The sequence below is a fragment of the Lissotriton vulgaris genome, unplaced genomic scaffold (assembly GCF_964263255.1).
Source record: "Lissotriton vulgaris unplaced genomic scaffold, aLisVul1.2 SCAFFOLD_1763, whole genome shotgun sequence".
NCBI classification, from domain to species: domain Eukaryota; kingdom Metazoa; phylum Chordata; class Amphibia; order Caudata; family Salamandridae; genus Lissotriton; species Lissotriton vulgaris.
The window spans coordinates 110,648-132,631 of record NW_028248454.1 but is presented as its reverse complement, the minus strand read 5'-3'; the positions used below and the strand labels follow the sequence as shown (position 1 = coordinate 132,631).

At 46.2% G+C, this 21,984-nt stretch overlaps 1 protein-coding gene across 1 annotated transcript in view; it reads right to left on the bottom strand.

Moving 5' to 3' along the window:
* Positions 1-6,385: 6,385 nt before the first annotated feature.
* LOC147664119 (C-type lectin domain family 2 member D-like) overlaps positions 6,386-21,984 on the bottom strand; it is a 68,048-nt gene continuing 52,449 nt past the window's right edge. Inside the window, exon 5 of the mRNA XM_086949978.1 lies at positions 6,386-10,355. Coding sequence (XP_086806104.1) covers positions 10,199-10,355 — 157 coding nt within the window. The 3' untranslated portion in view covers positions 6,386-10,198. The remainder of the gene's footprint in view (positions 10,356-21,984) is intronic.

Below are 21,984 nucleotides of genomic sequence, written 5' to 3'. Positions count from 1 at the left end.
TTGTTAGGCACGGGCGATTAAGTGATTTGTCCAGAATCACAGAATGATGAGCGTCCCTGCCGAGACTCGAACCCAGGTCCTCAGCTTCGAGGTCGACCGCTCCAGCCATTACAATACATTCTCTCCGCAAGGTGTGGACATAAAAATGCAAGTGTATATGTCCCTATGGCATAAATAATGATAAATGTGAGATTTTGCCCTTAACTAATTTCACTTTTAAATCAGATTTTAGTGCTTCCAATTTCACATGGAGTCTAATCACATTAAATATCTAGGATTACATATTACCTCTTCAATTTCAGACACAGTAGCATTATACATGAATAAATGCACTCAAAAGCTCTCAGACCTAACCACTAAATGGCATCCCCTCTATTTATCTTGGTGAGGTCGTTTAGACACTAAGGATGATGATGTCGCTCATAGTTCTATATACTATTTCTAATATCCCAGTCCCTATTTCTGCTAAATTTTTTACAAAGATTAACTCCATCCTTTCTTTCTTTCTATGGAACAATAAGAAGTCCCAAATGTCTCTGCTAAAGTTAACGGACCCTAAAACAGAAGGTGGAGTTAATTTTCCTGACTTTCAGGCGTATCAGAAAGCATTCCTCTTACGTCAAGCTTCTCTTTGGTTGCTTGATCCCACAGAAGACTGCCCTCTATGGACTACAATTGAGCGACTTTTTCTGCCCCCTTTTCCTTTAATGAATACCTTTCATTCTCACGCAAACCACAGGCCCTATCTACTCCTATAATTAAACTGACCTCCAAACTCCTTGAGTCCGTTTCTCTTCCCACTCAGAGTACTATAGATTCTTTCTTCAATTCAACAATTTGGCACAACAAAAACCTGCTTATTCAAAATAAACAATTCTACTGGAAGACCTGGAGACAAAAAGGATTAATATGGATCCATCAGCTACTATCACAATCAGATTTTTTACCTTTTTCTATACTAAGCCAATTATTTAATTTCCTGCATCATTTAATCATAAATATAATCTACTTAAGAAAGCTGTGATGGATACATACACCCAATTATCTATTATACCTACTGCTTCTACCATTTCGGACCCATCTTCACAACTTCACACTTTGTTAAAAACTTTACCCAAAACTTCCACTATATACAGCTATTTACAAGGTAAAGACATTGTTAGGCAGAAATCCAAAATAGAAGAGGCATGGGAATGTGATTTTATGATATCTTGGCCAGTGTCTTTATGGAAGATCTTATGGACCAAGATTCATAAATCATCCAGAGCAGCTAACACAATGCAAAAATTGTTTTTTGCATACAATAGACTTTTATTAGCCCCGAAAGCTTTAAGCAAAAGGTTTACAACTGTACCAGATGCTTGCTGGATTTTGTTCATCCCCAAATTTCAGCGCATTAAATTCAAGGCGCTGTGTCTTGCCTATAAGGCCTTGAATCAGTCAGGTCCGGCTTTTCTTCAGAATCTCTTTGTGTGGTACCAACCAACTAGATTTCTTAGGTCGACGGGCGCAAGACTTTTGTCAGTGCCTAGAATTCGGACTTCACATTGGAGTGGCCGTGGTTTCCATTACGAAACATCTAAACTCTGGAATTCTCTTCCACTCGAGCTTAGGAACGCCAGTTCCCTAACTGTCTTTAGGAGAAACTTGAAAACTTGGTTGTTTCAGGGCTAGGTGTACAGCAGGGTTATTGTTGTCCTCAGCACCACACCAAGACACCATTTGGTATGTGTACTCTTCTATAAATCTCATTAACATTAACTGATGCTGATTTATCTCATATGTTATTCTCTTGTCCATCTGTGTACAATTTCTGGAAGCAAGTATGGTTCCAAATTTACCTAATCTTTTGAACTAATTTTTCTTTTTCCTTTACTCACGTTTTCTTAGGAAGTCTCTCTTCTATCTGGGAAAATGTTACGCTTAATGAAAAATTATTGATCTGTTATTAGGGTTTGCTCTTCAGCAAATTACCATAAATTGGAAAGATTTCACAACATTCTCTTATAAGGCGTGTATGCTGTTTGCCATAATCATAGGTTAGACACCTCCTTTGTATATCCTATACATATGGCAACTAAACATCTAGATTTGTGGTCACCCGTTATAATCTACCTTAACGCATGTGCCAGATGACGTTCCCAGCTACAACCATCTCAACAAGAAGTTCTAAAACCCCCTTGAACCGCCCAAATGTTCCTATAAACTTCGATATTCCAATGCTATCCATGATTCACTTTTATTGTTTTGTTCTTTCTACTTTTATTCATGAGTCTGATTCATAGAACTTTATTGTAGCAGATTTCTATTGTAATGACATGAGTTTAATATTGTGTACTTTCTATTGACACCTTTATTTTTATCAATAAAACTTACTTGAACTTAAAAAAAGACTGCTGGGCACTCCTAAACTCAGTCCAGATGATTACCCGGGTTTCAGAGAAAACAATGCCGCTTGGAAGAGGACATCTCCTTCCATCTACCCGAGGACGTATACAGGATCTTGAAGGAACAACAGGAGAGGAGTCACTCGGCTCCAGTCTTGGAGATTGGTCAACAGGCCCATAAACTTCTTGATCAAAGAACTGAATAATTGTTCTGGCAGCTTAAGATATACCCCCATTGCGAACATCTGAAGATATGGGCGCAATAATTTGCTTTCTTGTATTTTACCTTGAATCCAGCAACATTTGTGGTTTCTGTTTCCTGACACAGGTGACAAAGTATTATGGAGGTGGGTGGATACTTGGTTGCTATGTGGATACAGAAGACACAAAGGGTCATATTACCAAGCAATAGCGATAATTATCGCTATTGCTTGGTTAGAGACAAATATTTACCGCTCAGCTGCGGCGATTTTTACTGCAAACAAACCTTGGTATTACCAAGGTTTATCGCAAATGCGATAAAAATCGCCACAATGCATGAATATCGCTGAAAAGTCAGCGATATTCATGCATTACCGAGCGAATGCTCTTAGCCATGTTATCCACCTCCCATTGGATAACATGGCTAAGAACTGCTCAGGGCAGGTGTTAGCTTTTGGAGATATTCGCGCTTAGCGCAAATATCTCCAAAAGTTGGTAATAGGAGATAGCGATGTTAGCGACTGTTTTCAGTCGCTAACATCTTGGCACGCCCACTTTGCATGTCATTAGTGATAAATATCACTGACATGCAAAGTGGGGCCCAAGATGGTCGCTATCTCCTATTAGCTGTCACTAACTGGTGTTAGCGACAGCTTGGTAATAGGGAGATAATTTTATCTCCGCTTTGTTGGCTTTTAAAGCCAAAAAAGCGGAGATAAACCCTCTTGATAATATGCCCCACAATTTTTAAAGCCTGACGTGTATGGCTTTAAGCACGATTTGAGCAAGCTGCTGTAATGAACAGGCCTGAAGTATCTGGAACCTTAAGGAGTCCTCAAGGAAACAATGTCTTAAAGCAGTTCTGGCCCTGCCAGTATATGTGTCTGGGGCCTAAAACTCAAAGATGGATCTCAGCAGCAAGAGCCATGTCCACTAAACTCTCATCTATCCATATATTGACTTGCCCAACTTTAATGTTTCTATTGACTTGCCCAACTTTAGTGCATGTCTGTGGGGCAGCTCATTAACTTTTGCGCCAAAATCATTTGAAATCTAAGAGCTTTCCCCTTTTCTTCAGTAAACCCGAGCAGTCGAGAAACTAGCCCGTGGTCGAGCCTGAATGGGTGTGGAGGATTACCAAACCACCTAATTCCTAGGTGCCAGCCAGAAGGGCTGGGCAAATGTGATAATTTTCACACTGGTATGATAGGGCGTTTAGCAGCTGTGCTCCACTCAGTCTGGGCATTAAGACATACACAAGTGTGAGATCCTGGTGTGTGTTTTCGAAGTGGCTGAAATCCGACACGGAGTTAAAAATATCTAAATGTAATGTATTAAACTTTCTCTGAGTCTTTGTGAGCGAGGCAGGCAGCTGGAACGTTTCAAGGAGAATGATGTAGAAGCACCAGGCCAGTTCACCAGGACCCTTGAGACTCAGGGCAGCCTGGCAATCCCTGTGACAAGTATTGCGACTGTTTTTGGACACACAGGAAGCAGGTTCTGCTGAGAGCTCACTGGATGGCCTGTTGTTTAGACATTAACTAAAACGGGGAAGCCAGGTAAATAATTGAGGGGTATATTATCAAGCCTGGGCGATTAAATTAACTGCTGCTAAAGTGGCGATAATGGGCTTGATAATATGCTCTATGGAATTCCAATCGAAGCTCATGTTAGATGTCCTTCACATCTAACATGAGTTTCGATTGGCATTCCATAGAGCATATTATCAAGCCCATTATCGCCACTTTAGCGGACGTTTCCTGCCGATAAAGTGGCGATAATTTTATTGCCCAGGCTTGCTAATATGGCCCTAAGTCCTATGCAGTGCTGACAGAGAGAACTCCAAGTTTACCCTGAACATATATATAGCACTCCGTTTTTTGCGGGTGGATCTTTATTGATTTGCATTACAGCAGAGGATACACCGATATACAATACTCAGGGCCTCATTTATGATTTTTTGCCATAGGGCAGTGCAGCAGGCCTTCCTGCTGCAATTCCCTACGACAAATGAAAAAGGCAGGCATGCTCCGTATCTATAAGATACAGCACGTCCCTGTCCTTTTCCCCTGCACCGTCGTACAATGGTCTGCTGTGCGCCAACGCAGGCACCTTTGCACCATTGTGCAAGGGTGCTTGCGTTGCCTGGAGGATTTTTTTTAACAGAAGGAAAACCTTTCTGTACAAAAATAATCACAAGAGGCTTTTCCTTTTTCTATGTGTGCTGCAGAATGCAGCACACATAAAAATAGGAAAAACGAGGAGAAATAAAGATATTTCTCCTCATTGTGCCTCCCCTGGGGAGGCATAAGCTTTTGGCGCGGCCTCAGATTCACGATTTCTCGTAAATCTGTGGCAGTGTCAAAAGGCCATGGATGTTGCTGCGAATGCCCCCAGGAACACCCATTGCAGGCCCCTCTAACGCAAAACACTGCGTTAAAGGGACGAATAGTTATAAGGCAGCATTACGCCAAAAAAAGTGGCTTAGTGCTGCCTGATAAATTTCACCAGGGCTGGCTTTAACACTGGTGGCGCCCTGTGCGACAATGTTTTTTGGCACCCCAAAATGACCACCTCTGTCACGGATTCCCTAACTACCACCAGTTAACAGTGCCCCTCAAATCTCCATAACCAGTCACTCAGATTCATTTAGTTTTATAGTGCCACTCATAGCAGTGTGCGGTGTCAGAGCACTTTACATCATACATACATTTAACATAGACAATTACAAGTGTAAATCAGTGTATAGGAAACGTTACGTAAGGCAGATGATTACAAGATGTAGGAGTCACATGTCATCCATACTGGAAGGCAGTATAGTTTATGAGTTTTTGTTCTGCAAAAGCACAAATTCAGAATTGAAAACATAACACTAATTGTTAGGGGTTCTATTTAATACTGATAATTTATTTCTACCCAAATTAACCGTTTTTGCAAGATTAAATTAAGGAAAGACCGGGCAAAAATCATGTTGGTCTAACATAAACCTTGAAGTTTGCATTCAGACCTTTTTGGGAACAGTTAATAGCTCATTGCTCTGGATTAGGATTTTAACTTATAAACTGCAAGTAACAAAAAGATCTCACTGACAATAGTTGTAAACCATTAACCTATTAACATTATATACACTTTGTGATCTGCATGGAACAGTTTTTTAGCAGCAGGCATATTAACTCTATGAGGTACCTTACAAGGAGTCAAACTTCCAACTAGACAAAAATGTGTCTCTCTCCAGGAAGAACATTAATCCCCGGAGTAAACTTGACATTTTTATTGATGTCTGAAAATTACTGGAGGCAAGGAACTCGGTAGCAAGTGGTTTTCTAGCCATAATATATTTGCTCAATTTGATAACTTTATTTCGGCCAAGGCCATAAAAGCACAGATAAAATATGTACATACAAAATAAAATACATAGAATACATAAATAGTTAAAAACCTTGGTTAAAAAAGTATTAAACAATAACATATCAAATGAAGGATGACAGTCGGTTCAATTAATCACATTTTAACACAATTAATCAGAGTAGACCTTCTACGCCACATACCAAATAAAAAGCGGGAGACCGAGAACACAATAGGGGGTGAAGTATCGAATCTTAAAATTCTACAAGCTTGAGCACAGTGTTTTAAGCCCAAATTTCTGCATAAAATATATTTGTCGAATCCCGGTGCAGTGGCACCGATCGCACCGACATAGGGCCGGCCCTGAATATCATGCAAACTTCTGCGCCACAGAACGTCACAAAAAGTGGCGTTTCAGAGGCGCAAGGAGCTCATAAATGAGGCCCTCAACATTTTCATAGCAAAATCAGCTTGATTTATTGTATACATCTGAACACACATTACTGATAAGAACAGAATGTCCAAAAAACGTTACATGCATTAAAAAAATATAGAAAATGATATTCACATATAAAAAAATATATAACTTTCATGGCATAGTTTTGCATGATCATTAGTCTACACTGCTACATTATTCATTACTCTTTAAGTTCTTCAGCAATGTTAGAATTATGTTTTTAGCAGAGAACACACAGTTCAGCAGATGTTTCAGTTGTGCGTTTGTCGTGCACGCGGCTTCTCACAGCCCGGTGTGCTGCTCGGGGCTGTGTCAAAGTCTGTTACCCCCAGCTGTAGGAAAGGAAAGGCAGTCAAACTTTGGGAACATTTCATGTCACAATCAGTGGATGCGAGCAGCAGTGCACCCGTGACTCCCCGACAAGCGGGTGCGGTTCTTGTCGGTGGGGATGCAGCGCAGCTCGTGGGTGCAGCAGCTCGGCCTGCTGATGTTAACTTTGTTGAAAGGAGTTCCAGGGTGATGCCACTCAAGCCAACAACTCCGCTGTGAAAGATGGCGTCTTTCACATAATGGGGAGGGGGTGAAGCACACCAGGGGTCTCCCTCTGGCATCAGTCACTCCCGAGGGAAGCCTCTGTTCAGGGTGCCCGCACTCTGCAGGCTTCCAGTGGGAGTGCAGTGAAAAACACTTGTCCTCCTCAAGATACACTTAAATGTTAAACGTGCACTGGGTGCAAAAGGCTGATCCTTCAGACACAGCAGTCCAGCTGCTGATCTTTCAGCTGCAGCAGAAAAGGAGACTGTCACCCCAGGGAGCAGGGTTTCAGTCCACAATACAGGAACCCAAAAATGTATCTCTGACCCCAGCCTTCGTCTCCACCAGCGTGCACAGCATCTTGGAGTAAAAGGTGAACACTGGAGAAACTCAGGGGTCAGCTTAGAAAAAGTAGAGCGGCAGTTGAACTCTAACTCACCACTCAGATTCAAAGTTGGCCTCAAACTTCAATGAGGGCCCTATCGGGGCAAAGTGCGTTTTTCTTTTACTCAAGCCACATCTTCAGCACAACCAGCCACTGCAGGGTGGTCACATTCAGATGTTTTATTTTCTTTCAGGATACCACTGGTAAATCAGGTGCAGCTGCAGAGTTCTCATCCAATCAGAGCAGGCCAAAGGATACCTGGGATGGGCAGACCGCCCCTCCGACTGTATAGAATGTCCGCAGTCCATCACCACGCTGTCGGCGTGGGTCTCGGACCACAATATCTTGGGGAACTCACCCAGCACCAATGACCACATGAAGTCCTTTCTTTTCCATGTACTGCATGTAAAGTCAAAGACACACTTGCACTCGCGATTTACAATGAATTCTGCATGGAGAGGTAAAAAAATCTTAAAGCACAATCTTTTTCATGTAAAAAATGGTTGTCAGAAGTCATCTACCATCTGGCTCGTTTCTTTAACGTCCTTTAACGAGGGTACGGCAAAGACTTCGAACATGTATCATCATAGTATCCCAGTATCCAATGCTTAGCTAGTCCAGGAAGGCAAACATCTCTGACAGCTCAAATCAAGACACTTTTTATAATCCAAACCAAAAAGCACGATAAAGAATAAAAAAAAGATTCATTAAAAATGCATTTTCTGAATTGACTATTTAAGATAAATATGGCATTGTTTTAGAGAAGTATAGCACACACATTAACTCAAAGCATAAATCAAATGTCTGCTTGTTTCTAAAATCTGATTAAATACACGTCACCACAGGTTAGTGAAAGAATGGGATTACTTACCATTTAGAAAATGAAATGATACTAGATTAATAAAGTATACACATGAAAATGCAAAATTAAAAAAGAGGCTCTGTAAACATGTAGGAATTTGAAACTGCATTATGAAAACGAAGTTGGTATCCTTATAGCGTGACTAATGGAAGCAGTGCAAGTCTAGCAAACAGAATCGAGTATGGCAGATTAGTGACCTCAAATAAAGCTGTGGTATGAGCCGACAAAGTAATCATTAGGCGCAAAAAAAGTCAAAGTGATATGCAAGAGTATAGCATATTGCTTAACATTTTAGAAATAAAACCACATTTTGAAATTAAATTACAATTCCGACGTATGTACTTTTTGGTTTGTGAAATAAATATTAAATATTGAGTATTTTGAGGTACACTTGTTTATGAATTATTGTTATTTTTTTGTGGATCACATCATAGAAATAGGTTAGGTGGGGGTCCCCAGGTTTCAGTAGTGATCTATGGTGTGTGTATTTTGACTGCACAAGTGTTAAATGTACACATATGCACCTGACCATATGTGCCCAGTCCAGTCAATGGTAAACACAGCAAATCGGTTTTACCTGGATTTTGGCGCCAGCCGAGTCGTTTTCTTCAGGGCTCAGGATGCTACTGTGAATGGGGGCCCTGGTGGAAGGGATCCACTTGATAGACTGAAGGCAAGAAAAGGAAATGGGTGAGTATGCACCTCAAATCCTTAGATTCCGCCAACTAGAAGCAGGGCGGACCGCCACCCCTGTGGCGAGGTTTGTGAAGGCAGTTCCCTTACCACTAAACGTGTAATCAGGCCCTGAGTCTTTATTGGAACTCACGACCACCACCATGTGATAATTGGAATTCTGTGAACCCACTGTATCATCATTAGACTTGGGGTTCCTGCCTAAGCAATTTCAATGATATGAACTTCAAAGACATTCACAAAAACTCTGAAACAAGCATTCATCAAACAAATGCATGAATGATGAAATACTTTATTTAATTCACAAATAGATATTTTCTTTTAAAATATACATACAGATTTTAATGGGGAGTTTGAAGTTTTTTTGAAAAGTTAGTTGAGGCCACACATTGACCATACTATAGTCTAGTTGATGCACTTGGACTGAGGGTACCAACTTAATTTTTAGCCTCCAATTTCAAATTTCTCCACATTTATAGAATGTTTTAAAATTCAGCATTTTACTTCCTTATTTATATACACTTCATTATTCTGTTAATATTTAATTTTCAAGCAGTTGCAAACCCACCCGAGTAGGCGTCACAGACTCCAAGAGGGTTCTGGACCATAAGTTTAGAAGCACTGCCCTTGAGGGATCAAACAATACTTAAGTTACGGTGCGTGAACATTTTGTTCGGGCTACATTGTTAAAATACCATAATTTTCCAAATGGCAGGGCAGAATCCTTATATTGTTTACAAAACTTGTGTTGAAAGGTATTTTGGGGTAAAACCTTGAATAATTAAAAACAAAAAGGTAATGTATGGTAAAATATATATATATATATATATTTCTCTTCATAGAGGGAGCTCTAATGGAGAGCCTCAGGACTAATAATATCCGATATGAGTCTTCTCCTCCAATATTCCACGGTTTGACGTTATTTCTCCCTTTTTAATTTGGATCACTTTACCCCTAGTGGCCTTATAGCCATTCAGCCTCGGGGCAAATGGCTGCTTCCTCTTCTAGGTCGTATATATTGGGTTGATGGCCTTTAAGAACCAACGTAGCCCTCAGTAGTGGGCTATAAGGAAAATGTACAGACTTCAATATGTGAGAAACTCTAGCCGCTGAAATCCACCTTCACCCCTAATACTCGAATTTCCTGTAAAAGTGAAAGAAAAGACTTAAAAGTTTTGATATGTTGATTGAGTCTATAAAGCGGCAATATAAACTGATTGTAGCCGTGAAAAGCTGCACACTTATTTCGACTTTATTGAGTCTCATCAGCACAGTGCAATTGTGAGTCACAAATAACTGTGGATAAGTGTGTGCTATACATTCTCTCAATGCCACTAACGAAAGTTCTGTATGATTAAGGATCTTTTTTTGCGCTTTCGTCCATTTGCGGACACTTTGGTGCAGATCCACTTGCGTTTGCTGTAAGATTCCGCACTCTTAACTCTGCCATGGTTCAGATAAGCAAATTCCGAGTAATCTTCAACCACAAACCTACAACATAAAGAAAACAATTTTAGATTCCAATTTTCTGCAAGTTTCCGATTGGCACGGATTCAATGCTGCTAAAGGGCGTAGACACTAACACATATTTGAAACACAAAATGCTATGGAAAAAACAATATACAAGTGCACCAGCGTGGGAATGGCAGCCTGGAAGGCTAGTCACTGGACAGACTCTAAACTGAGTGGACTGGATGCCCTTACCAGTGGCACATGGGCTTCCAGGGAACCTGGGCTCAGTCTAGCCCTTCTTATGTAACATTCTGCAGCAGTGGGCAAGAACTGCATGGGTACTGAGTGGATCACGAACTGACAAAGCCAATAGGTCGTGTCTGTGCGAGCTACTGACTTTTGGCAATTAATTCTAGTTAGGCTTAGGGCAGAGCAGCAGCTGTGCAGCATGGCTAAAAATCTTTTTTTAAAGTGCTATGACCTGGCCACCATGGTTGGGGAAGCAAGCTCTCAATGGAGGGCGTGTGGAAGAGGATGTGGCCACAAGGTGACAACGGAGGACAGATGGAAGGGAATGGTGAGGCAAGCTGACAACGGATGGCGGGCAGATGGAAGGGAAGCAAGCCGACTCAAGAGCAGGCGGGACGGGCTGGGGAAGCATGTTGGCAACGGATGGAAGTTAGGAAAGCCAGCAGTCAATGGAGGAAAGGAGGGCGGGTGGAAGGGAAGGGAAAGCCAACAGACAAAGGGATCTTGGGGAACCTGAAATATCAACTGGGAGGGGGCAATAAAGACCTGGATAACAAAGACCACATGAATTGAACCAAGGCAACTTGTGAACCCAGCAAAGTGAAAACTAAATGGAAAAAAAGCATGGGTCTCCGGTTTCACATAATGTAAGGTAGACAATAACATGCATCATTTGTATTAAAAACGTTTACATTAAAACAGCAACCCCCGTCTCGGGTAAGTCTTAGCTTCGATTGTCCCACGATTCAAAGTTCTGTCACGAAGTGGTGGGAATGGGCACAATGCCAGGAATGACATATGGCACATTCCCTGTGTGTAAGGAAACCTCCTTCATAACGGGCAGTAGTGAAACATTTCCATACGCGTATGCAAGGACACAATCGAGATTCAGTTTGCGAAGGATTTTTGTCAATACAGATCCGATGATCCTCCCAATCGCCCCAGTGCACCACACTGCGGCTCATTACCTCCTCTTTAGTCTTCCTCGCCACATGACTAACAACATGAGCTTCAGCTCCACACCAGAACCCTCCAAAGCAAAAACAAGTCAGCCTCCCATGCCTCCCATCCCTTCCCAATTGGCCGACCCAATACACCTTTGACCCAACCCTTCAGCCTGTTTTTTTAGTTCTGCGCTGCAGATTCTCCAGAGCGTCTGATCAGGTAAGTAGGGCTGAGGTCCTGCTCCAGCAGGTCCCGGTGCACTGGGGGGGGAGGGAGAGGCCCTGCTCGAGCGGGCTCACACTCTGGTTCCCAAGCCTTCTGGCCCTCGCACTGTCCATTTGGAGTCCCAGCTCTGTTCTAGCCGGCTCTGGGCGGGCTCCTAGGCTTCATGCGCCCCCTCCATTTTTTGGCTTTGTGCCCTGCTTTAGCGGGCTCTGTGATTTAGGCCCTGCTGTCAGCTAGAGGGATGGCTGGCGGGCCCTGGCGGGGTGTGATTTCGTCTCCCGGGTGGCCACTGTGTGCTGTCTTGCACTACCTCCTTTTCTGTGGTCGGCGCATACTTGCACGTACTCTTCCGGTGCCTATTAAACAGAGGCTATGTCGTTGATGTGTGAACGCCAGTTATGCTTCTCTTGCTGCAGTGTTTTACAATGCACGTCAGGTCACTGCTGTCCTTGCCGCTGCTTTTACACTGTCTGAGGCCCCGTGAGTTTCACTCCTCATTCCCTGTGGATTCTGTACTCTTCGGGCTGCTGTGGGGTATTCCCGTCCCTCATTGCAATTATGGGGGGTTTCCTCGCTTACAGGGCATCTCCTGGGGAGTTTTAATGCCATCAGTTTTGCTGGCCCCTTATCACTGTCTCTGTGGCTTACCTTGGCAGTCCTCGGCGTTCCGGGGTCTTCTCGGGTGTTTTACGGGGGACTGTTTCGCGGCAGGTGCTGTTTTTTTCTTCCTGCGTGGTTTTTCCGAGGCCTCCGTGGGATGGAGCCGTGCTGTCTCGTCCTGGTTCAGCCATTGGCAGCAGGCATTCCTCGCTGGTTCCGAGGGGCGGGGCCTGTCTTTCCTCGTCTTCCCATTCAGGTGCAGCCGTTCCAGCAGGTCGGTCTGCCTCGTTTACGGCTGCAGTGGTGGTAGGCAGCTCTTGGTCCACGTTTGCATTATTTTGGGGTCGTAGTGGCCCTGTGCTGGGCGGCGGGAATGCTTCCTCCGGTGAGTGTACTTTGTTCTTTCTTTGTACCTTAGGGGTCTCTGCCACTTGTCAGGGTTTACATGCATGCAGTAAACCTTGAATGACATGGGGATGTAGCTCGGTGATAGCGCATGCTTTGCATGTATGCGGTCCCGTGTTCAGTCCCCGTCACCTCCAGACTTTTGGGCTGGGCCCTCCCGGCTTTTCGTTCCTACAGCTGGTGCGGTCAACCTCAATGCTGAGGTGCCGCGTTCGAGTCTCGCGGGGACCCTCACCGTCTTGTGATCCTGGGCAGCTCACTGACTCTCCCTGGTGCTCATGTGGCACACTCTGATACCTTCGGGTCGAGTTCGCGCTCTAGGCTACTCTGGGTGTTGTGAACGGGAGTGGTTGATTTACACTCTTTTATGGATACGAGGCTTCGCACATTTGTTGTAGTGAGTCTGCATTGGCCGCCCTTGACGCTGGTGTATTGGGTTCCAGTCTCGCTGCCATCGCGCTCGCGGTTCCTGTCTCTGTGCTCTTCGATTGTTCTCCCAGCATGGTGGGTCATTGTTGGGGTGTCCTCTCTCTGCATTCCGCTGTGGAGGCCTGTGTGCATGGGTCTCAGGCTTTTCTTTCATCTGTGGGTGTTGATTGTGGGCCTTGTTGTGGTGCTCTTCTGTTCTGCGGTGCCCGGATTCCGTTTGGGGAGTCCGTGCTCGTCAGGTTCCCAGGTTGGTTACCCTATTTTGTGCACTGCTTGGTGCAGTGTTGGGCCCTTCCGGTTCCGTGGGGGTGGCACTCAGTTCCTCTTGTTGAGCTTTGTTTTTCCATGTATGTGCTGGTTGTTCGCGCATTCTTGGGCTTTGGCTTCGGCTGGACTGGACTGTTTCCCCTTCCCGGGCTTCACTTCCGGATGTTGGTCCGGCGGTCCTCCCTTCCTGTGTATCCCTGTCCCTGCCTGCTCTCCACTATTGTGCTGGGTCTGTCAGGGTCGGTCCTGTTTGGTATGGCCTTCAGGGATTCCGGGGCTGTGGGCGCCTGCATGTCTGATGGAGGTGGTCCTCTGTTTGCTCCTGTTCTTCTTTCTCAGGCTGCTACTGTGTTCTCCGGGTAGGCTTTGGCCTCTACTCCTGTTCCTGGTGTCTGGATTTTTCTGCCATGGGCCGCGGCACTGGTGTCCCCTTCTCCTCCTGCTCCGTGGCTCGGCCGGCATTCCTTGCGCCCTCCTCTTCGCGTGGTCACGGTTCTCAGCTGGTGCATGTGGTGTATGTTCGCTTCTCCAGCCTCTTTCTGAGGGCTCTGGTGGTGCCAGCTTCCAGTTGTGTTCCTGCTCCGTGGCTCGGCTGGCGTCCCTTGTGCCCTCCTTTTCGCGTGGTCACGGTTCTCCGCTGGTGCATGTGGTGTATGTTCACTTCTCCAGCTTCTCTGAGGACTCTGGTGGTGTCAGCTTCCAGTTGTGTTCAGTGCTGTATTCCCCACATGCTCCCAGGCACAAGTTCCGATTGGTATTGCCTGGAGATATTTTTACTGGGTGGTGTGCTCCAGTTTTCAATGGATTTAGGCCCAGTTCTCTGTCCTGGGGTGAATGCATGACATTGTTCTGCTTTCTGTTCTTTTTGCGTTGTCACCCAGAGTGAATCGGGTTTGCTCAGTCGTGGGTCCGGTGCTCTCCATGCCACTGTTTTCATGCAATCCTGGACTGTTTGGGGCTGGTCCCACATGCTGTGGCTCTGTGGTTGTTCTCCTCCCTTGGGTGGCGATCCCCCTTCGTCTGGTTTTGTGTGGCCCCTCGGCTGGTCATGACAAGGTTGTCTGCCCGGGTGAGGTCCTTCCGTAGGGGGGGTTTTCGGCTTCTTGACCCTTGGTGTCTGGCGGTGCTTGCCTGGTCTGTCCGTTGGGGGTCAGCCCCGTCTGGTTGGTCCCGGTGCTCTGTGGGTTTTTTCCGACTTCGCCTGTTCCCGTGGGTGTCCCTTCTCGTGCCCCGGTGGCTCCCTTCCCGTCCTGTCTGCCAGTACGGCCTGTGGTCTTTGTGTTTTGGTCACCCCTTCCTGGGTGTTGGCGACCTTTTCAGCCTGTGGGGCGTGCATGGGTTCCCGCTCTATGTTGGGTCAGTTGGTATGCCTTTTGGCGGATTTCTCGTCTGCCTTCTGTTGACCGTTTCTTGGCTTGTTTTTGCCCCTGCCCGCGGGGGCTTCTTGTTGCTCTCTTGGGCGGTTTGTACACTGCCTCATTCTCCAGGGGGTTTTCGGACTTGCCTCGGTCCCTTTCTTCGGGTTTGTGTCCCCGGTACTGGTTTTCCTGCCTTATTATCCGGGCTCACGGCTTTGCGCCTGGGCTTGTTGGCCTTGCCGGGATGTTTGTCCTGTTGGTTGGGCTCGCCTGGATGCTTCCCGTTGGTGGCTCTGGGTGATTTTGCTCGGTGGTCCGTGTTGTGCCTCTGTGGGCGCTGGCTCACTTGGGTTTGAGGTTTCATTTCCGGCCACGGTTTTTTATTTTTCCCATGGGGCTTTTTGTTATGTTATGTTATGTTATGTTATGCGTTTTTATTTGGCGCACAGATGCTCCAGCTAAGGAGCGTCCTGGCGCCCGACAAGGCAGCTGCACAACACAACTAAACAATAGACAAACAGTGTAACCAAACTAAGGGAATAAAAAGGTTTTCAGCGCACGGCGAAAGGAAAGCAGATCCCTCATAGCACGAATCGCCGGGGGCAGGGAGTTCCACATGACCGCCGCACGCACTCGAAACGAGCGTCCTCCAGCTCTGCTCCGCTTGAAGCGCGGCACCACAGCTAGTTCTAGGTCCGCAGATCTCAAAAGTCGCGCTGGGGTGTAATGGGCGAGGAGGGCCATCAAGATCATAGCTGGGGACCCCTTCAAGATTTTATAGGCGACGCAGAGGACCTTAAACTGGATCCGCTGGGCCACCGGGAGCCAATGCAGTGACCGCAGGGTACTGGAGGTGGGACAGAATCTTGGAAGGCCTACCACCGCTCTTGCTGCGGCGTTCTGCACCCGTTGTAAGCGCCCAATCTCCGCCTGATTCAAACCAACCAGTAAGGAACTAGCATAATCCAGCCTCGAGATGACTGTGGCTTGGATCATGAGTTGCCTGGTGGGGGCATCGAAGAACTTAAGCACTGGACGGAGCCCGCGCAGGATGCCAAAGCAGCATGCCGCCGTGCGTTTGGTGTGACACACAAACGTAAGGGAAGGGTCCAGCCAGACCCCGAGGTTCTTAAGCTCGGCGACTGGGATGGGAGCAGGACCCAAATCCCCAGGCCACCATCTCTCTCCCCAGAGCTCCGGGTGTCTGGCAAAAACCATGACCTCGGTCTTACTAGCGTTCAGCTGGAGACAGTTGGACGTCATCCAGCTGGCGACCGCCCGCAGTCCTTGTTGAAACCTGGGGGCGTCCACTTCGGCATCCCCGCTGATCGTGACCGCTAGCTGAGTGTCATCGGCGTATGACACCATCGTCATACCCCATTGCCTGACGACCTTAGCTAGCGGCCTTACGTACAGATTAAACAACGTAGGACTCAGCGAGGAGCCTTGGGGGACCCCCAGGTTCAACGGATGGAATTTGGACTGATAAGGTGGGACGGTCACGCTAAAGGCCCGGTTGGCTAAAAACGACCGGAACCACTGGAGAGCGATGTCGGTCACACCAGCCTTCTCTAAGCGCTGCAGAAGGATCGGGTGCGAGACGGTGTCAAAGGCAGCGCTCAGATCTAATAGCACAAGCGCTGCCGTTTGTCCCGCGTCAAGCACGGAGCGAAGGTGCTCCACCATGTAAAGCAGAGCCGTCTCCGTGCTATGACCGGCCCTAAACCCATTCTGCGTCGCGTCGAGGATATTTGCGCGGCGGAGATGTTCCGAGAGGACAGCGTTTACGTGCGCCTCCGTAACCTTGGCCGGCCACGGCAAGAGTGAAATCGGCCGATAGCTCTCCGGCTTGCTCCCGTCCAGGCTGGGTTTCTTAAGGATAGGCCGAACCATGGCTCGCTTCCACTTCAGTGGAACATCGCCAGAGGTTAATGACGTATTAATCAAGGAACATAGCGGCGAGATATCATGTACCGCTAGGTCTTTGAATACGTCTGGGCAGAGTGGATCCTCTGGGCACCCAGACTTCACTTGACGAGCCAATGTGCCAAGGCTATCAGAAGTTAAAATAGGAAAGGAATGCAGTCCCTCAGATGGTAATGGCATAAAAGATGGATTAGCCAGGGGAGTGGGCAGAGGAAAGGCCCGATAAATAGCATTCACCTTTTCCAGAAAGTCACACTGTGCTTGTGATTGTCCGGGGGTGCTGGTTTTTCTGGTTCTTTTCCCCGGCCAGGGATTGGCGTTCCCTGTGCGGGTTGCATCCTCTTCTTCTTTGTCCCTGGTTTTGGGGTACTGGGTCCTGCCGGCTTGGGTTTGGTCCCTGGGGATGTTGACATTTCTCGGGCTCGTTCCGCCCGGCTCTTCTGTCTTTCTCGCCTTAGTGGGTTGCTGCCTGTGGCTTTGCCCCTGTGTTCACTCCGGTTCCTGTCCGATCTCCGTTATTCGGCTGGGTCGGTCCTGGGTGTTGGTTGTGCATTTGTGCTCTTGGGTGCTTGCCTCGGTGGCTCATTTGTTGCATGTGGAACATTGCGGGGGCGGTTTGCTTGTTCCCTGTGCTGGGCTGTCTTGTTTGTTCCTTCTGCATTCCCCTTCCTTCCGGGTTTGTTATGCTTTCTTGCGCATGAGGTCCCCTGGTGGGTGTTCGCCTTCCTGTTTGGGTCTTGGCCTTGGTCCTGGTCCTCTTCGGTACCCTTGATGGAGGGGTACCTTTGTGGTGGTTTCCTGCGGCTCCCAGAGTCTGTTTTGCCTTGCACCTGCCTGGACTTTAATGTTGCTGTCACGCTCCGGTCCGGGGTTACTTTGGGTGGCTGTGGTCTGTGTCCTGCCTGCCTCTCCTAGCTGGTGAGGTTTTGGGGACCTTCATTTTTGTTGTTCGGGTGGGGTGCAGGTTTCTTTTTCTGCACCTCCATCCGTTCTCGCGGCTCCTGCCAGTTCTGGGTTGGTTCCATCTGGTTCCTTTGCTTCTGCCCTTGAATGCCGCCGGGCCTGGTGGATTTTGTTTTCTTTTCCACTCCAGTGTTTGGTTTGTTTGTGGTTCGACTCTCTCGCTGTTGGAGGTCCGCCGTGCGGTGTGGTTGGTTTTTGGTCGGACTGCCTCTTGCTGCTGTGGCTTTTTTGTTGAGTCACTGTGGTGGGGTTGCCCTCTTTTTCTTCAGTTCCTATAGAGCTCCTGTGACTCTTGTACTGTGGGGTTTTTGCTCCCCTCTCGCTTTGGGCTGTCCATTGGGCGGTCTTGGTGTGTTTGGACTAGCTTGCTGCTTTCTGTTCGCGGGCCTGTTTGCAGTTGCTTTTGGCTCCATGTGGTCTGGTGTCGTGCCTTCTCTGTCCTCCTTCGATCTTTGGTTGGGCACATTTTCTGGCTGCATTTGTGTCTCGGGGGTCCGTGTTTTTCAGCCCTCCCGGTGTCTTTCTGTCCCGGGCGGTTTTCTTCCTGCTCGTGTTTGCCTCTCTCTTGGGTGGTTCTTCCGCTCGTCTGGCCTGTTGGGTTTGCCCTCTTCCCTGGGGGTCCCATTCTGGTCCGTTGGTTTGCTTGTGAGTTTCCATGAATCCGCTTGGCTTTGGTATGTGCTCACATTGTTAGTCATGTGGCGAGGAAGACTAACGAGGAGGTAATGCCCTGGTTACTTACCGGTAATCTTCATTACTCCGAGTATAGTCTTCCTCACCACATGAGTTCCCATCCCTCCCTCCCTGTATAGCTATCGGCTTCCTGTTTTTCTGCTTTGTATTTCAGGCTGAAGGGTTGGGCCGGTCCGCCTCTTATAGAGGTCAAGGTGTATTGGGTTGGCCATATTGGGAAGGGATGGGAGGCATGGGAGGTTGACTTGTTTTTGCTTTGAAGGGTTCTGGTGTGGAGCTGAAGCTCACTTTGTTAGTCATGTGGCGAGGAAGACTATACTCGGAGTAATGAAGATTACCGGTAAGTAACCGGGGCATTAACGGCATCTTCAAAATTAAGGCGCCACAGTGCAGTGATTGAAAGCAATAATAAGAGCCAAGGTGCAGTCAATTAACGCAATAACATGGAAAACGCACTTGACTCCAGTCCACGAGGCAGCCTCCATGTTGCTCTTACACAAGACGCATACATAAAAAAAAGCGGCGAAATCCATTCAACAGACCCAGAATAAGTCTCTTATACTTGTTGCAGCGCATGAAAGAAATGGAGAACTATTTTCCGTATCCAACTGTTCAGTGCCTTAACGGTATATCATTTACGTAAACTAACTCACCGCAAAAACCAAACCAGAGCTGGAGTTGGTACCATGAGGTGCAAAAGAAGACATACAGAGGTCTCCTATCCTCTTCTAGCGTCGCACTCGCTCGGCAGAGTCCCACAGCGGAGTGATACATGAACGCAGGTGCCAGAGTCCCTCAGCGGAGTGATACATGAACGCAGGTAAAAGCAATTTTGATTGGCAGATTCCACACGAGCACTGGAATGAAAACCTGAAAATAAAACGGATAGTACGGCCTCAGAAACACACCTCCTTCCGTCTCCAACACCTTAGTTAACCTTATATTTTCAATGCTTTTCAGTAGTATTGGCAAAGCATGAGTTGGGTCACCGATTGTGTCACCGGCACACATCATCGAAACACAAGCATTGGCAAAACTAACAGTCACCACATTGCGAGCTGTTGGCTTTGCCAATGGTTTTTAGCCAAGCTGCACACATCCCCATGGTGTGCAGAATGCCTAAAGTTACACAAGCTTAGGCATATAGAGATTATGTCCATGCCTTTACTTAGAGATGTCGTTTTACACGATCTGTGGGTTGTTTTACCCAAAATGTAGTCTTCCATTTAAACTAAGAATTAAAATTGTTTAAGTGCTCTGAAACGAATTTTAAGTTTGTGATGAAATGGACGCGTTTATTTTTGCGACACGGTTTACTTTGACGGCTGAACTCTAGCCAAAGCACTGCAGCTGAACAAACAAACAAAATCTTCCAAGCTACAAGGAAGCATGTTTGATTAATTTTACCTTTCGATGCCTTAATATGGGGCGAGAGTGCCACAAGACATACAAAACATTTTTGCACACCTCTTCACCTCAGTGCAAGTGTGACTGCAAATGGTCAATACCTGAGCAAAACTGCCCAGAACCAGTGGAAAACTACATCCCACCTGTGTGTTTAATGATGTGTCTCTACCCTTGTCTGAGCACATCAGAAGTAACATGTTGTAAGGTAAAGCTTCATCGGTGTTTTAAGAAGGAAAACGCTTTCACTAACAGTGAGATAAGCAGTACAATGTAGCATGCACTCAGTTGAAACAGATACAAATTTCTTTACATCATTTTTCTGCAGCTTAGGGACTTATTAAAGAAGCATTGGCAAAGCCAATAGGTTTTGCCTAAGCATGATCTTTTGGCTTTTTCACTTTAAAAAAAAAATATTTAACTTTTTGAATTTTGAAGAGCCTATCATAATTTATTTGAGGTTTGTCCAATGATTAACACAACAAGCATTTTTAATGCTCGGCTCAATCACGGGCTCAAAGATTTGAGCCAGACAAATGGTTTGACTCTGGTTTGCGTCCTGTTAATTTGTTGACTCGCCCACCTTTAGTATTCAGAGTCCAGAGTGGCGAGTCCATAGAAGATGATCTGTTTGGTGATCAAGGAAGGACTCGATAATAAATGCTGGACAGATGCGTATATTCAGTTCCATTGAAGTGGCTTTTGTCCCTCATTGTAGTGTCCATAATGTTCTCTGTACAGCGGAGTGTGACTACGGAGAGAGCTAGATATTGATAAGCTGTTTGAATAAGAGGTGGAGTCTGCCTGCATAACCTTCATCTAACAGCCCAGTGCTGGGACAACTTGGGAGCTTTTCCTTGCTCACAGCTACACCCTTACATCCAACAGGCTGTGTCTGGTACGGGCAGAGGCACAATATTTTTACAAGGAACCTCTAGGAGAGGCAGCCGGCGAGTGTGCAAGCAGGAAGGCTGAAGCACGGCACGTGACAAGCCCAGGAACAAATGACTGGGGCAAACAAAGCATTAGTGGCAGGGCACCAGTATTCAGAATGATCATCTAGTTCCCTTAAGATTTCTCAATCGTAAAATGTACACAAGGAACTTTTTGTGTTTATTTTACTTCAATGCACAAATACTTCAACACCCGGTTTCATCTGACTGCCAGCTCTGCAGATAAGTGTTCATCAAGAGGACGCCATTGGCAGCCTGCTCACAGGCAGCATTTTCAAGAAGTCCAAAGAAAGCACCGCTTGGCAAGTGGCTGGTATTTCTTAACAACACAAGCATAGCTGCCAACAATAATCAAGTAACGTGTATTTTCAGAAAATAATTCAAATGTCTGCAAGCACATGTAATGTGTGCTGCAGATGGTAACGCTACAAAACCGGGAGTGGGAGGAGGGCGAGAGTGCAGATGCAGTGCTTGTTTGTAAATACATTAAAAAAAATAATGTAGTACCTCCGTGCCTCTTAACTATCCATGCCTGTGTAGGTCTGAGTCTGTAAAGTGCTAAAATGTAACGAGATAAGAACAAGATTTACAGCCCTGTTTACAGAGGGCAAAAAAGTGCATGCCTGTAGACTCCCTGGTCCAAGGCTTCACATATCGGAGTCCTTGCAGTCCGATGACCAGCTATGGGGCGTCGTGGTTATAAAATATTATTAGATGCCTGATGTTGAAACATGAAAGCGGGCATCATGACAAGATTTACAGGTGTTTTCAACCAGGGGGAGCAGCTGTGCTAACAGAGAGACTTCCCATGCTGCCTTGCAGTAACAAAATAAAAATTGTGCACACAAACAAGCTTAAATGCACACAGGTGGAAGGCTACAAGTAATGGGGTGCTGCTTTGTGGGAGTTAAAAGACAAAAAAGAGGAACAAATAGAAAAGATTAACCACTTGGAAGTAAGGATTTTTAAAGGTCACTTAAATAAACAAATCAAAAGCAATGGGTAGGCTGTATGCCAACAAAGCATATACAACATGTTTCGAAGAGACAGCGCAAACCTGTCTGGGCTCAACCTAAAAGAGAAAAAAAGTCTGACACAGCTCCCATGTAATTTTGGAGGCAGGTGCACCACGCAAGTAAATGTAAAACCTGTGCAAAAATAAAATGCCAATTTCCTATCGCATAGCTGGCACAGGGTGAACCAAGCAGTTATTCAGAGCGTACTCCCTCTGAGCAGTGATGTATGTTTTTT